General features: G+C 55.4%; 7 protein-coding genes across 7 annotated transcripts; 1 reads left to right on the top strand and 6 right to left on the bottom strand.

Moving 5' to 3' along the window:
* Positions 1–103: 103 nt before the first annotated feature.
* On the bottom strand, positions 104–838 carry LBRM_22_1430 (putative dephospho-CoA kinase; the record flags this gene model as incomplete). Its single annotated transcript, XM_001565010.1, has 1 exon — positions 104–838. One exon carries the CDS (start codon positions 836–838, stop codon positions 104–106), a length of 735 nt encoding a protein of 244 aa, XP_001565060.1.
* A 575-nt stretch (positions 839–1413) lies between these two features.
* On the bottom strand, positions 1414–1941 carry LBRM_22_1420 (putative 40S ribosomal protein L14; the record flags this gene model as incomplete). The annotated part of the gene is made up of 1 exon (XM_001565009.1): positions 1414–1941. The coding sequence occupies one exon, from the start codon at positions 1939–1941 to the stop codon at positions 1414–1416; it is 528 nt and encodes a 175-aa protein (XP_001565059.1).
* Positions 1942–3569: 1628 nt separating this feature from the next.
* On the bottom strand, positions 3570–3998 carry LBRM_22_1410 (hypothetical protein, unknown function; the record flags this gene model as incomplete). Its single annotated transcript, XM_001565008.1, has 1 exon — positions 3570–3998. One exon carries the CDS (start codon positions 3996–3998, stop codon positions 3570–3572), a length of 429 nt encoding a protein of 142 aa, XP_001565058.1.
* Positions 3999–5869: 1871 nt separating this feature from the next.
* LBRM_22_1400 (putative ATP-dependent DEAD/H RNA helicase) lies at positions 5870–9121 on the bottom strand (the record flags this gene model as incomplete). The annotated part of the gene is made up of 1 exon (XM_003723125.1): positions 5870–9121. The coding sequence occupies one exon, from the start codon at positions 9119–9121 to the stop codon at positions 5870–5872; it is 3252 nt and encodes a 1083-aa protein (XP_003723173.1).
* A 741-nt stretch (positions 9122–9862) lies between these two features.
* On the bottom strand, positions 9863–10948 carry LBRM_22_1390 (putative Serine-threonin protein phosphatase; the record flags this gene model as incomplete). Its single annotated transcript, XM_001565007.1, has 1 exon — positions 9863–10948. The coding sequence occupies one exon, from the start codon at positions 10946–10948 to the stop codon at positions 9863–9865; it is 1086 nt and encodes a 361-aa protein (XP_001565057.1).
* Positions 10949–11686: 738 nt separating this feature from the next.
* Positions 11687–12376, bottom strand: LBRM_22_1380 (hypothetical protein; the record flags this gene model as incomplete). Its single annotated transcript, XM_001565006.1, has 1 exon — positions 11687–12376. The coding sequence occupies one exon, from the start codon at positions 12374–12376 to the stop codon at positions 11687–11689; it is 690 nt and encodes a 229-aa protein (XP_001565056.1).
* Positions 12377–14161: 1785 nt separating this feature from the next.
* Positions 14162–14620, top strand: LBRM_22_1370 (hypothetical protein; the record flags this gene model as incomplete). The annotated part of the gene is made up of 1 exon (XM_001565005.1): positions 14162–14620. The coding sequence occupies one exon, from the start codon at positions 14162–14164 to the stop codon at positions 14618–14620; it is 459 nt and encodes a 152-aa protein (XP_001565055.1).
* Between the last annotated feature and the right edge of the window lie 1080 nt (positions 14621–15700).

The following is a 15700-nucleotide window of genomic DNA, read 5'->3' as shown; positions in this document are numbered from 1 at the left end:
CAACGGGGATCGAAATCGTCTCTTTGATGACAGCAGGAACATCCTTCCCTACACAGGGGTAGGTGGCTCCACACAAACGCGATAAAGCACCAAACCAAACCCCTCACGGCAGCAGTAGTCGGTAGCCAACATAGCCCACGACGGCCGCCACACCGGCCGCAGCAGCAGCCACGGTGACAAAAATGCATGTGAGTCGCTTGTTGGACTGCCGTGACATCCACGCAACGCACTCGCGTAGAGATCCGCGAAGCTGGTCAAAGTCATCTGCAGAGTCGTTCTCAATAATGTAGTCAGCAAGCCGACGCTTTGTCTCGAGGGCCATCTGACTGCCAATGCGTTGCAGCGCCTCCTCTTTCGAGAATCCATTTCGGCTACGCAGTCGCTCGATCTGACGCTCCTCTGAGCAACTCACCACGACAGAGGCGCTGATAAAGTACATGAACGTTTTGGTTTCAAACAACGTAGGCGCGTCCAACACCACGATGGCTGGCGACGAGGTCGCACCACTGCGCCAAAGGTCACCCCACCACGCGGCGGCAATGCGCCTCAGGATGACCCTGAAAATGATGGGGTTCATTATCTTTCCTAGCGCCCGTCGAGCCTGTGCATCGCTGAATATGATTTTACCTAATTCTGCGCGATTCAACTCCCCAGTCTCAGGATGCACACAGAGAGGCCACCGCGCTGCAATGAGTCGAGTGCACGCAGCATTGGGGGCCTGCAGCTCACGCACAATGAGGTCGGCATCAATGACTTCGATGTGATATTCCTCTCGGAGTATCCTCGACACAGCTGACTTGCCGCAGGCAATTCCGCCTGTGAGACCGATAAGAATCATGTTGTCTCTCCTTTTACTTTTCGGCCATAGTAAGTGTATGTGTATGTGTGCTTCTGCCCAGCCAGTAGTGGCAGTACTACTCTCTATGTGGAGGCGATTGTACGGCGCGAAACAAGACGTGCAAGAGAAAGAGAAAGGACCGCAGAAACAGCCATCTTCACAGGAGTGCCAAACTTACCGCTGTTTGTATCATACAGTCACAAGTGCAATTTGGGCGCGAAGAGCTCAGAGACAAAAGACAAGATAGAAAGGCACTGCGGGGCTCGTAGGTGTCCATCGCCTATATCGACAGCTCCTACATGTGTCTCGGCAGCACCTAACACATGATCGTCACTCACCACAGCACACGGGATCAAGCACAGATGCGCCACACCACTTGCACATCCGCCCACCCTCTTACACCCCAAGGAATCCAGAGAGGCCCAACTCCTCACTTTTGGCGACCCTGCTAATCACTAGTACAAGTTCTATTTTTTCCCTTTTCAGATCCAAGAGACATAAACCAATGACAGATCGGCGGTGTAGCCACCGACTGTCGCGAAAAATGACAAAACAAGATGAGTCAGGGTATGGCCTTACTTCTTCGCCTTGCGCGCAGCAATCGCCTTCTGCATGCGCCTCTTCGCGCCCTCGGTCGAGTCCATCTTTGAGGCCTTCTTCTGCATCCTCTTCAGCGCAACCTTGTGCCAAGACACGGGCGTCTTCGCGTCCTTCTCGTCGAACACCTTGCGCGCCCAGTACGCGCGAGATCGACGCGCTACGCGCAGCTGGTAGCGCTCGAAGTCCGTCGACGCAGCGCACGCCTTCTTCGCCTCCACGCGTGCAGCAGTGCGCGTCTTCGCGTACTTCTCCAGCACCTTCGACGAGTCCAGCGCATCCTTCAGCGCCTTCGCGCTGCAGTTGCGGCCAACGCTCACACAGTACTTCAGCGGCTCCACGTTCTTCAGATTCTGCACGTGGCGCCACATCTTCGCGTCCTCTGGGTTCTCCACCAGCACGCGGTTCGCGTCGACAATGTCAACGATCACACCGACGCGGTCCTGGCGGGGGCCACGCAGGATGCGCACCATGCGCCCGGCGCGGATGTAGTGGGACTTGACCATTATGCACAATGCAATACCCTGCGCACGACAAGACGGCGAATGCGAGAGCGGAGCAGTGTATGTATGTGTGTGTGTGAGGAGAGTGAGGAGAGTGAGGAGAGTGAGGACGGGAAGCACAGAGGGGAGGGAGATAGTGAGGGGCAGCAGAGCACCGGGTGAGACCGCAAAGGCGGAGGCAGCGAAGCATCAGTTGACGCACCCGCTGACATGAAGACAGCGTCTGGAAAGCAACCTGCAAGGAAGAGAGTGGCAGAACTCGTGAAAGGGCTAGATACATGATTCACAGTGCACTCCCACGTGCCATAAAAGTCCATACGTTATGGTCTCCCCAACATCGTTTCCTTTTTGGTGATAAAACGTGCAATAATTGCATCCGTCAGCATGTGAGCAAAAATGCCGTAAGTGGCAATGCACACACCACCAAACATAAAATAGCACCAAAGAACACACAGGGAAAGTGGAAACACAAGACAACAGCTGCGAGCACTGTCACACACGAAGTGCTACACCAGCGATTGCCTTTCGACCAGCCTATTCTGTCATAGAACAGCCCAAACTCCACCCCCTGCTGCGGGCTCACCAGATGGCGCGAAGAGGCCGTAGACACGCGGCGCACCAGCGTGTCCACCCACCCCCGCCCCCCAGGAAGCCGCGCAGTCGTCCCTATCATGCCGGCTGCCACGCGCAGCATCCCTCAGGGCAACTCAGGCCGCCCACCGGTAGGCAGCGAGGGTCAGGCGAGATGCATTCGGAGCACCCCAACACTTCGCCTACCATACAGACGCCACAAACGCGTTCGCGGCCCCAGGCACCTCCAACGCAACCCCGTCCAGGACCTGGCCGCCAGCGTCAGTAGCGGCACACGTCTCTGGCTCCCCCCCCCCTCTCGCTGTGTCGTGGGTGCCTGGCCCTGTCAGCGTCAGGGTCGGTTCGGCATTGGCAGGGTTAGGGGCTGTCCACCTCCACCACAGAGTGGGTACGGGGCCCTGAGATATCACACCGAGGCATGCCTCGTCACCAGGGCCAAACTAGCGCATGACAAACAAGACAACGAGAACAGCCTCCTTCGCAGGTAGGCCAATACTCAAACATACCAAAACGACTTACATCTACAGCGGAAAAAGGAAACAGCACAGAAACCTCAGCGAGCAGCCATTGAGCAGAAGCGGAAAAAATATATATAAAGCATTGCGATGACCTATCGAAAGTAGGAACGAGGAGGAGAGACCACGGGTGAACGTGCCGTGTGTGTGTCTGGTCTTCCCTCCCCCCTGCTCGCCCAAGAGACGAGTTGAGAGGGGCGGATAAGGAAACCTAGGTAGATAAAGAAAAATAAATCGCAACTCGTGATAAGTGAACATGCAGGAAGAAAGGGGAAAATTTTTTGCGATTCAGCTTTGCCTCTCGTAGAACATTTTTGAGACTGCTTGAGAGAAAAGCAATGGCCAGCGACTCTCCCTCGCAGTGCAGTGGCTTGGTACGTGAAAGAGTTACAGCGACGACTGACAGTCTCCTTGCCGCGGTAGGCATCTACACCCCCGCACGAGTAACGAGCGAAATAGGTAAAATGTCCATCAAGATGGCCTCGTCACCGACATTGCACGAGTTGTTGGTGATTTTGGCGTGGTTCACAAAAAACATGTATGGGCCCACGCTCTCTCTGTTGGCGGAGTCTCACGAGCCAGTTCGATATCAACAGGGGCCCTGCTTTCGGCGCCGTCGCGGATCAAAGCGTGAAACCCAGCCGATGCCAACTTCCAGTCCCTGTTCTTGCCGTTAGCGGTGTCCACGCAGGGACTAAGCACATCCCACGTGCACGTGAAGTAGGTACGCTCACCGCGCCTTTTGAGGACAGCTTTCTTCTCTGGAAGTACATGCATCCGGCTCAAGTCCTCCGGCAAGGCAATCTTCAAGTGCACAGTGCTGTCGGAAAAGCTCGCCACGCACAGCACATTCGTCACAATGTAGACGCCGTTCCTAGTAAGAAACTTGGAGGGGAAGTAGAAGGTGTGGGTGGAAAAAACACAAGTACTACTGGCGCAGAGTGGCGTGGACATCAAAGCGTACGAAGCGCTGGAAGCTAAAGCAACTACAGTAGCAATATCCGTTGTTCCAACAACAACGCTGAACTCCAGTACCGCGTGAATCGTGCTGGCACTATTAGCATTTCTGTTGGCAGGGGTGATTAGCACACCCTAGTGTTGAACATTGGGTGATTCCGACGCGTCAGCCTCGAGGATTGGCTGCACATTCGCCTTTCCCACAGTCACCTTTGTGCCAAACACCGTAATGACCTGAAAATGGGGCAACCTCTTCGGACCCTGAGCGATGTTGATCGGGGTGCAGCCGCTAAAGCTGGGCTTGTGTGCCACCGGAGCCACAGGTGCCGGGGCGCACGTAGCACTGAGGTCCTCTCCAGTGGGCGCCTCGCTGCATGCCGGCGCCACCGACAAAGAAGTCCGCAGCACTAGCGGATCTGCCACCGCCTCCGTTGTTGCTAAGGCAGCAACAGAAGTCGGCTCGTCAGAAGCTACAGTCTAATTACTCTCAGTGGCACCTCCGACAGGAAATTCAGGCCGCGGAGGATTAGAGGTGGCGTACGGTTCAGCGCCTTCAGAGTCTGCGGCCACAACACCTGGGGGAGTGGCCGGATTGTCGCAGCCATTCATTGTGGTCCCCGGCGTTACTTGGGAGGCCGTAGGGTCTGGCGGATCGCTTTCGTCGATTGCGGCCTCACCCCGCGAGTCACCCACTGGCGACCAGCCCTAGGCATCTCCTCAGGTGCCTTCTCAGGCAACATCGGCTTCGCCACCGGGTCTTCGTTGATCCAGGAAACACACACTGTAGAATGCCCTGCCTCTGATGCCAGGGTAAAGACATCCGGGATCGTCGACCCAAGCACCTTCTCGTTGGAATCGTGCACGCGGACGGCGACTAAGTCACTGTAGTACCACTGCTTCTTCAGGTCGTGACTCCACAGCGTCCCTGGCTCGCCCCTGTCAATGAACGCTACCTTCCTCACACAACGCATACTGGCGGGTAGGTGGAAGCTCACCAGATGACAAATAGTACGACTGCTGAACGTGAGTCCAGGTGAATTGGTATGCGCCTATGAGTATTGCACCGTGTGCCCGTGAGAGTGCCGCAGCGCGAGTGGCAAGTGTACACAGAAAAGAGGAAGAAAAGAAAGAAACCGCTTTGGTGTCAGTAGTTCCATTTTCCCATTTTTACACACACGCAGCAGTGACCCTTGGCTACTGTCTACACTGCTCCTCCACACGCACTGCGCCAAGCCAATCATCGAGCGGTAGCGCGTCAGAAGAATCTGCAATTCCCCTCGAAACCTTCAGTCACCTTCCGCGGCACATCCGCCCAAGATACCCGGAGCTGCTACTTTTTCATGGACCCGGAGGAAACGAGGTCAGCAGACCCACTGCGTCAAACCTAGGCATGGTTAGTCTGCTCCACTCCTCATTCTTTCAAGAACGCAGCCCGCCTTGTCGTGTTTGTACTCAAAGTAGAATTACGAGAGAGTATGCACAGATGTCTTCGCCCCAAATCCAGGTGGGTGAATCCGCGCATGCAGCGAGGACCTATTATAACATTGAACAATTCTTCTTTCGAAGGGAGTGCGCTTGAAGACAACACGGTGAAAAGAAAAGCGGCCAAGCATTAGAGTCAGCCTCCTTACGTACAGGATATAAAGGCAAAGATAACGAATGAATCAACTGTAAAGCTAAGCATCGCGAGCGAAATGAAAAAAAAAGAACGACAGAACATTCGAAAACACAACAAGCAGTTGGCACAATATGGCGTGCTTACTTGGGCTGAGTGGCATTAGCACCAGAGCACCCACCTACCACTAGGTTACCTTCGCAACTGGAGAACGACAAGAGATGTCCCACGATCCGAGAGGCACTAACTTGTCTTACAGAACTGACATCTCAGCCAGATTCAGGTTAACAGCGATGACCTCGTCTCCGTCCTCCTCGTCTTCCTCATCGCCGCCAGCGGCATTCACCTCCTTTCCCTCCGCTTTCTCCTCAGGTACGGCTGATAAGCCCTCCGCCTTCTTGGCCGCGTGCAAGAGTATTGCAACACCGTCGCAGCGGAACACCGCCAAGTCACCGTAGGCGGCCGTCACTGATGCCTTTTGGTCTGCGGTCAAGTTCTCTAGGTAGGTGTCGTCATCGTCATCTCGGATGAACGGCGCCTCATCGTCAGAGTCATCCGAGTCCATGTCATCATGCCCTTGCCGACGGGCGAACGCGGGTAGATGCTCACTGGTCAGCTGCATTTGTTGGATACTAGGATCAATGTGAGCTGCCCCCGCCACGGTGGTGACAGGGGCATCGAAGCCAGTGATGGAGTATCCCACGATCTGCGCCAAAATATGCACCAATGAATCTGGGAACTTATTGGCGCGTACACTTTTGATGCACGTGGCGAGGAAGAAATCCAAGCACTCTCGCGCGGTTTGAAGGACGCTGACCACCTCCTTCGGTGCCACGTACAACTTCTTGTCGCCATCAAAAAACATCGCCGCGTAGCTCTCTTTGTCTTGCAAGCTGTCCACATTTAGGTATACCGCTGGGGCCAGTTTGCTCTCAGTGTCCTGCAAGAAGAGCGCCGGCACCTCAAGCAGTGGCCGCACTGTGAGCTGGCGCAGACACAGCGCAACGTCGATGGGGGACACCGCTGTTGCGTCAAAAATGCTCAGCATCGCCTCAAGGTTCATGCGATCGTAGTATGCTATAAAGGAATTCGCACAAAAGTCTTTACGTTTGTAGAACGCCAGCACCGAATTCGTGGAGAAAACCGCGGCCTTGTTGTCCCAGCAGAACACCTGAGGGTTCTGCTTGTCCCGGTTGGCGCGGTATTCAATGGTGGCGATGCGCGGGTACAGAGACCAGAGGAGAACAAGCCTAACAAGCCCCTTGTTGCTTGCGTACCGCGACAAGTAAGTCTCCGGAGAAGCAATCCCTTTTGCAAAGGACGAGTGAAGCACCAATCTGATGAACTGCTGCTTCGTCCGCTCCAGCGAACGCAGCGTGCTGTTGTCAGCAAAGTGTGAAGCCGCGTACTGCGAACTCCGGCCACTGCGAATCCAGCCTGTGAAAAGGGTTACCACACAAAAGTGATCCGACAGAACGTTGTTGTCGATGCGAAGCAGGTTCTCCCTTGCGGCGTTCTTCTCAAAGGCCTGAGGGCGAATGAACGGGGTCTTTACCGAAAGGCCGGCCGCAATCGTTGCGATGGTGTCTAGGACGCCAAAGCAAGCAGCTGTGAAGAGCATCTTGCCCAACAGTGGGTGCGTTGGGAGCTCTGCCAGAGCCCTGCCCAGGTTAGTCATCTTCTCCTCGGCAGTAAACGCACCCATGTCCGTCAAAAAATGCACTGCATGCTCTATCGCCTCCGTGGACGGCGCACTCATCGCCCGCGTTAGTACCTCCGCACAGTTCTGGCTCGACTCTATGGCCTTCAGCTGCAAGCACACCTCCTCGAGAGGAGACCGAACGATTTCGGGGGGAAGGAAATCAGGCAAGTCATCGTACACCGCCTTGGGAAGCAAATGGTAGCACACTCCAGGCTGGCAGCGCCCAGCGCGGCCCCGTCGTTGCACCCCGTTTGCCTTGCCGATCAGAGTCGCCTTGAGAGCGCTGGTGTTCCCCATAGGGTCGTATGATGACCCCTTCACAAGACCGCTATCAATAACGTAGACGATGTCGTCAATAGTAATACTTGTCTCAGCGATGCTAGTGGCGAGCACAACTTTGCGGTAGTGTTTTGGTGGCCGCTCAAAAACGCGCTGCTGCTCCGCGGTCGTAAGAGTAGAGTGTAGCAGCAAGATAGAGAGCTCTCTAGCAAAATGTGAGCGCCTGAGTCGACTGGCAATGGAGGAAATTGCTCCCCACCCTGGCAAGAACACCAAAATGCTCTCTGCGCGAGAATGAGACTCGTCATGAATCTTCTTGATTAAATCACACACAAGATCGTAGGGAACCAGTCCCTCCACATCCCGGTCAAAGCTGTCGAACACCGCCGCCTTTAGCTGCTCGTAGAACCCCGCATTACCCTCTACCACTGACGTTTCGGCACCCCGCTGCGTCCCTCGCTTCAAGTTCGAAACCAGCCTCATCGCCGGTGCAGCGGACGCCGCGGCGCCCACTTGGTGCAAGACATCCTCCAAGAAAAACTCCCTCACTGGAAACAGTGAGCCAGGGATTGTAATGAGCGGGATATCGCGATCGCTATTGTAGCCGGAAAAGTACGACACAAGCGCGTCAATCTGCACTGTTGCCGACATCACTACAACCTTGAGCTGGACTGGGTATCTGTCTGGATGCTCCTTCTGTGCACGCAGTCTATCGCGCAATAAGAGCAGACAAAAGTCTGTTTCGACATCGCGCTCGTGCACCTCATCGACGACGACACATGCCACACCTTGCAGCTCCGGTTCAGAGTGGAGGCGGCGCAACAGAATACCTGTAGTTTGATAAATAATTCTCGAATTCGCACTTGTCATGTTCTCAAAACGAATAACGTACCCACAGCTGTTTCCACAGGCCTCACCTCGTTCCATCGCAACACGCTGAGCAACAGAGAGTGCGCTGATTCGACGAGGCTGCGTACAGATGACGTCATGGTGCTTGTCGAAAATCCCAGCGTCGTAGAGCAGCTGCGGAATTTGTGTGGTTTTACCGCAACCAGTGTCGCCGCAAACAACAATTACAGAATTTTCCTGAACCGCTCGAATAATCTGCGGGCCGTATCGATACGCTGGTAGTGACATACGAAACTGATTTATTTGTGCGAGGTTGATTGGTCGGCTAAGCCGAGGCGCTGCGGCGAGTCCTCCCTGACGAACTCGAAAAGGCCTCCTCGTTGTGGCTAGCTCATTTGCAGCAACCTTGATTTCAGCAGTCATTGTGCTTTTGTGTAGTTTGAGTCTTTCGGCAAGCGAGAGAATATCGCTTCCAGAAAGGTGGTCGTGCTCGAGTTGTTGTGCCCCTTGATACCCATCGATGGTCTTAAGCCGAACCCCGATTTCAGCCGCGTCTTGCTGCCGCCTCAGTGCATCAATTGTTGCGCTGATTTTTGTCAGCTTTAACACCCGGTTGGTACCCTCTCCACTGGATTTGTGATCAAGGTTAAATGACATTGCAATTCGATGTACCATATTTCGCTGAGCAGGCGTCAGAGTGGAGGGGAACGAAAGCTCGTTGGTATCCTTCTCATCGACGAAGGCTTTCACAAATTCGTGAAAGTCCTTCCTCCGCCATGTTGAGGGGTTGTTTTTGTCAACTGTGGAACCGTTTGACTTTTCCATTTCTCTTTGCGGTACCGACGGGTTGATACCGACTCGATTGTCATGATATCCCGAGAATTTATCATTTCTCTGCACGCTCCACCTACTGTTAAAAGGAAGACGGCCTCTTCCTCTGCCACCTCGGTAGTCGCCACTGATACCTTCCTTGCCTGGTAGCTGTTCATTGTTTTCTTGTGTAGTTACATCATGTTGCTGGCTGTTATTCCAGGGCATGCGAGACCTGCCTTTCTTGTGATGTCCACCGGAAAACATTAGCAGTTGGACAATGTATGGCAAGAGACTATTGTGTGGAAAAAAAAAAAATGAACGCGCAGATCTGAAAGAGAGGCAAAAGCATTATCGAATGGTAATATTGTTTGGGGGCAATGAGCCTCTCGCTTTCCGCCCTCTGAACACATGTTTAGTGGCTCTTTCTCTCAAAGATCGAAAGGATTGAAATGTCTCTTTTCTTTAAGAAACACTTTTGCATTTGCCATAGGAGTGGTATAGGCTTGGAGTGTGCACCAACGCATAGGTCGACAGCACAAAGCCCAAAGAAATGTGAATTTTTTTTTTCATGGTCTTGAATTAATGAATTGTAGAAGAATATAATTACAAGTCGTCGTAAGTATCCTTCTCAACAGAGCCACCACCTCTGGGTGAATCAGTGTCGTCCCTTGCCTCCACGCATGTGTAGCAAAACCCCGAAACACCTTCACGTAGCTCACTGACAACGAAACTAGAGGAGCTGGAGCCAGTAAGGCTGTCCGTGTACTTCAAAAACACAAGTTCTAGCGCCACAGCCCTGTCGTACATCCATCGACTTATGCCGACATCGATAGCGAGGACCTGCCCGCCACAATACTGCCCAATGTGGCCCGACTCCTGCGGAGTGTGGCCAACAACAACGCGTGATGCGTTGAGCTGCTTCAGCGCCGCCTCCACATCGGCGCACTCGTCGCTCATGCTTTCCATAATCATTTTCCTCGTCCAGAGAGGGCCGCTGCTTCTCAGGAATGAGTGCCGAAAGATGTTTTGACGCAAAGCACTACGAACATCTTCGTTGAGCGCATCAACGTCTTTGATGTTCATTCCCGTTTCGATACCACCGTGAACAAACAAAACTCCTTCATCAATATGCGCAACCTTAAAATTATCTACAATGTACTTCCCAAACACCCCCGTTACCTTCATTCCTTCTGCGCGAAGTGCTTTGCTCATAAAGCCACCATGGTTCTTCTCGTTGACGTAATGGTAATGCCCTTGAAGATTCAAAAGCTCGTGATTTCCTATGAGCAGCACAACCTTGTCTTGCGAACCTGATTGCGCTGTTTGTTCCTGAAGAGAGATGGCAATGTTCAGAGTCTCCAGGTCCTGCTCTCCACGGTCGATCAAATCACCAACTTGAACAAGAGTCGTTCTCACGGTTGTGTCACTTATTTGGCTCGAGGAATACTTCCAACGCGGTGGGCTATCGAGCACATCCGAGGCCCCGGACGCGCTGTCCTCAATCAGATTTGCAATACGGAGAATTTTGAGAAAATTGTCAGCATCGCCATGAACATCACCAACTGCAATGATTCGGTGAACCTCCACTAGCTTCCTCTCGCAGTGGACGGGAAATGATACTAGAAGCAGAGAAAATGATACGAGCAAAGCACTATAGCAACGGACTGCCCGAAGAACATAATTCCTCATTTTCGTGGTCCCGCCACCCACTGGGTTATCATTTCGTCCGAGTCTAGAAGAGTGGCGAAGCACTAGAAAGAGAAAGAGAAAGGTGAGGATTGTGGATACTGGGTTTTGATTTGCCCCATGGGAAGAGTGGTACCGCACGCAACTTCTCTAGGAGCCCGAAATGACGTCTTACGTTCCCACTGAACGGCACCACGACGTCAGCTAAAAGGAACATAGCATCCTCGTCGCTTTCTAAACCCTCAGTGAGGCAGAAGCGTTCGCGCACACCACATTAAACCCATGACTGCCGTTAGCACCTCTACGAAGCAGTTGGGCACAGTTAGTTTCTCAAGAGTGCGAAGATACCAAGACAATTGTCGAAGAAGCACAATGTCATCCCACAGCGCCTTGTGGTTTGAAGTGGCCCAATCCGTTTTCGGGCTGGCGGCCACCTCGGTAAAATTAACCAACACGATGCCCATTGAACAGAGAATGCCTCTGTTTTCACATGTCAGGCCTGAAAGGTCGGCCGCTCCCGCCATCAAAGGTAGAAAGGTCGTTCCACCTCCGGAACCGGCTTCCCTCGCGTTGCAAGCCCCCCGCCCCACTTATTAAAAACCCAACCCATCCTCCCGGCAAACCTTTCCCACGGTATTACCTTAGCATTTCTTGATTCCATGACCGCAACACATGCAACTCTGAAAACGATCACAGGAGGCCCCTTCTGCCTCATCGCTTCGCACGCGCCGCGGGATCGGATCAGCTAGAACGAACGCGGGAAACGTCGGGGGGCCCGGAAACCACCGCCGCCCCCGACGTCCCCCACGCCCGCCATTGCCGACCCGGCCCATCATAGCTTCCAGAGACGCCACTGGACCTGGGAAACGTAAGGAGTTCATCAAAAGCAACGCGTGCCAATCGCCGGTGCGGAGTACTGCCGCACAGGCTCAGCGACTCCCTGTACTCGAACAAGTCGTCCTTAAGACGTTCACGCAAGGAAGCTGACCCGAGCGCTGCCCGCAGCGCGAGAGAAGGAACGCGAACGTTCAGCTGCCTTTCAAATTTAGCTAACGGCGCTGCGAAACTGGAGACTCCGCTTTCAATGCTCCGATATCCCCTTGTGTTTTCTCTGCGCGGTACCTCTTCAAGGTATTTGAGAAGTTCCGAGGTTGCATCCGCGAGCTCCTCGTACGGATTCCGAACGAAGCATTTCAGCCACTCTTCAACCTCGATGGGGACGTGCTGTTGCTGATATTCGGCTAAGAATTCAGAGAGACGAAACGGTCGCTCAAGCCCGGTGGGAAGGCACCCAAGCGTCCACCAATACTTCATAACGTAAGGCCCTGGTCCATGGGGACCTGCAAAGCGGTAAAGGCACATGGTGGGATTCAGCGGCATGTGCTTCTCCAAAAGAAATGCGGGCCACTTCTTTGCGGCGCTGGGGGCCATTACCCCTTAATGGGGAAGAAAAGCGCCGACGCTTTCACAGCGGGACAAATCGGAAAGAGCGCCACCCCCCTGAGGCGCGGAATTGTTTCAGCGAGCCGCAGCCCCCCGGTTAAAAACGCCACTAGCTCTGCGCGGAGGAGCTGAACCGAACCCTTCCCCTTTTACGGAGGCGCGCGCAAACGCGAACGGCCTGGGGAAGGTTAACGACCTGCGTGGCTCTCGAAAAGCCCCCCCCAACACCCGGAGGGCGCCATGGCCCACAACCTTTTCCAGCGCCTGCAAAAACAGGGGAGGCGGCGCGCGATATTTTCGTCCCGGGGGGTTGCCGCGCGACCTCGGGGGGTCCTGTGGCGCCGCAGGGCAGGGGCTCGCCGGCCGGGGGGGGGGGGGGGGGGTCTGCCGCGGCCGGCGCGGCGGGATCCGAGCGCCCCCACGCCGCCAAGTAGGAACCCCCATCCCCGGCCCACCAGCACCCCCGGAGGCCCCCAAACAGCCAAGCGCCGCGGGGCAGTTTGCCCCCCGCGGGGGTCGCGGGCCTCATGCCGGAGGGCGCGCCGGAAGCCCCGCGCATTTTAGGGAGGGGGGGCAGGCACACCGGGCCCGGCGTTTCCACAGGGATCATGGCGGCCAGCGGGCGTGCCAACCGCCACGATGATAGAAAGCGCAAGTTTCCTACTTATGCCGTCACTCTGTTTCGTGGAACCCCACTTAGCCCGTCAACAAGAACATTCCCCAGACCATTTTACAGCCGGAAAGAAGCAAATTGAGGCCATTTCTGAGAAGCACAAAAAGCTGTGAGGCCGTTGGGAAAAGCCACTCTGGACGAGCACAAAGCATCGTTCAACTCTGCCCCCCTGCGCACTATCAAGCGCAGTTGTTCACATGGCTGTCAAACTTGTGGGCTCGTGCGGTAGACCGCCGGGACGGACACCTCCGACGAGCAAGGCGCAGATGCACAACCAGCCCACTACGCCAACTCGAACCACCACATCTTTCGCACACACCAATTACGCAAGCATGAGGGAAATAACGTCATCAGGAAAGCCCAAAAGGACACCTGGCGCTGACGGATATCAAGGGCCGTTCCCGGCCACTCCTCACCATTGTCGGTGCTGCGAGCGGTGCGCGCGGCACAAACTTTCCCTCCTGTCCATCAGGCGCCGCCCACCGCCGACGGTCCCCCTGAATACGCCATTAGTTGCAAGCACGGCCTGCTTTGCGCGAACCCCAAGCCCCTGGCTTTTATCATCGCCGCCAACTGTTCATCCCTTCCGGGCCGCAGCGTCTCCGGGACCCACGCCCTCCCCCATTCCAGAGGCACCCACACCACAGCCCGCCCACCACCCCCCCTTCCCGCTCGGTCCCCCGACACAAAAGGGAGCACCAACCCCACCGCCACCCCCCACCTTTTTTCCTCCGAAGACGCGCCAAGCACGGACGTTCGCTCTTTTCTTTCCCCCCGCCGGGGTATGGCTGAGAGCAAATTGAATGAAGACAAACAGGCGGGAGGGAACAGACAGCCTGTTCCCGGGCAAAGGGCCCGGGGGAGCCCTGGCTCGTCTTTGGGGGAGCCGGGCAGGATGGCATCCCCAAGGAGGCGCCGCACCACCCTCCCATAAGGCCAAAGCGCACATTTTAACTCCCATTAACTGGATGTGGATCGCCCACCTTGTTCCCCAACAGCGAAAGATCGCGCACGTTTCACCGCCACCAAAACCCGGGAAGCCACCAGAACATCCTCCGCCGCACCGGCCAATTAGTCCCACCTCTTGCGTCTCTAAACTTATGTGGCACATGGCGTTGGCGCGCTTATTTCATGCGCGGCAGCTCCATCTATGCCAACATGCGCATGGGCGTGGCTGCGCCAAGAAAATGGTGCTTTCCAGGATCACGGACACGGTCGAGATGCATAGAAATATCCATTACCACGTGATGATCGGCAAGCCCCCGGGCAGGGAGCAGCAGGCAACCCACCAAGCAATGCAGGCATTGATAATCCTGGTGGATTCTAGCAAGGCCTTCAACAGTGTGGATCCCGCGATTCTCGCGAAGAGACCACAGAGTTTCTCCGGCAACCGCTTGAAGCACTGGCTCCGAAACTTCCTTGCACACCGCTATGCGCAAGCAAAGCTTGGAAACCCATTAGGCAAACAGTGTGCCCTAAAGGCTTATAGCCTCAAGGAACCGTTTTTGCACCACAACCATCCCCCCTGCAAGCCACCCCTCTCCCAGAGTTGCTGGTAGCCTGATTTCCTGACGCACAGTTCGGCATGTACGCAGACGACCTGACCATCACCATTCCATGTCGTGGGCGGAATTCTGACGTAAGGGTCGGCAACGCGGTTCTTGGAAAAGTGGCGGCGTGGTCGAAAGACAGCGGCATGCAGATAAATCTGCAAAAAGGCGAAGCCCTGTTTCGCATACAGCGAGCCACACGGACGAAGAGAATGTGTCCGACCCACTTTGCCTCGGGGGGCACGGGGTCACTGTTTCACTGTTTGGTGGAAAAAGAATCTCAAGCGTATTGGTCTTCAACCGGGAACCCGAGCCAAACAACACCAATGCGACAGATGGGCAAAAGCAAGTAAGGCTGTGCGGGATGCCGTTGTGTCGTGTTGAAAACCGCCGATTTTAACCCTCGCCGCACGATGTGAGGCGGTTTCTCCCTGGCCATGGTGGCCCCAAGCCGCCGGATTGGGGGAAATGCGGGGCGCGGCCAAATCCAAGCTTGTCGGCGGGGGCGTCCGTTTTCACCGGATTGCCGCTGGTCCTTCCCCCGCCCGTGATGAGGAACCGGTGCTATTGGAACCCGACCCCTTTCCCGTGCAAATCAAAGTGTATCGAAGACGGCCTATGCCCCGCAGGCTATCCAGGTTCGTCGAAGCTGGGTTTTCCAACCGGCCGCTCTTCCCCCCCCCCCCCCCGCCGCCAGCGCCCCGTTTCTCGCCGGCGGGCGGGTAGGGGTGGGTGGCTTTGTTGCCGGGCAGCCTGCGTGGAACGGGCCCACCCAACGCACCTACGTGAGGCACCCACCCCCCCACACCAACCCCCGCGCCGCGCTTGAGCGCAGGACGTGTCTATTGGCACCGATCCGCCTTTAGGCCATTCACGCATTGTGGTGGAGTACGGCCTTGTTATTGCAAAACATATCGCGTCCACGGACGCCCGCGGGATCTCTCCAAGGTGCCACGCGCCACTGCTTTGTGGCGGCGCTGGTGTCACCGGGCGCCGTTCAGCCGCCGCCGTCCTGCCTCCAAAACCTTTTGGCACGACCGCCAAAGGAACTATCACCGAGGACTGCGGCCCCCTTTGTAGCAATTGCAG

This window comes from Leishmania braziliensis, chromosome 22 (assembly GCF_000002845.2).
Source record: "Leishmania braziliensis MHOM/BR/75/M2904 complete genome, chromosome 22".
Taxonomy (NCBI): domain Eukaryota; phylum Euglenozoa; class Kinetoplastea; order Trypanosomatida; family Trypanosomatidae; genus Leishmania; species Leishmania braziliensis.
Note: the sequence above shows the minus strand (reverse complement) of the source record. Positions and strands in the feature narration are given on the sequence as shown.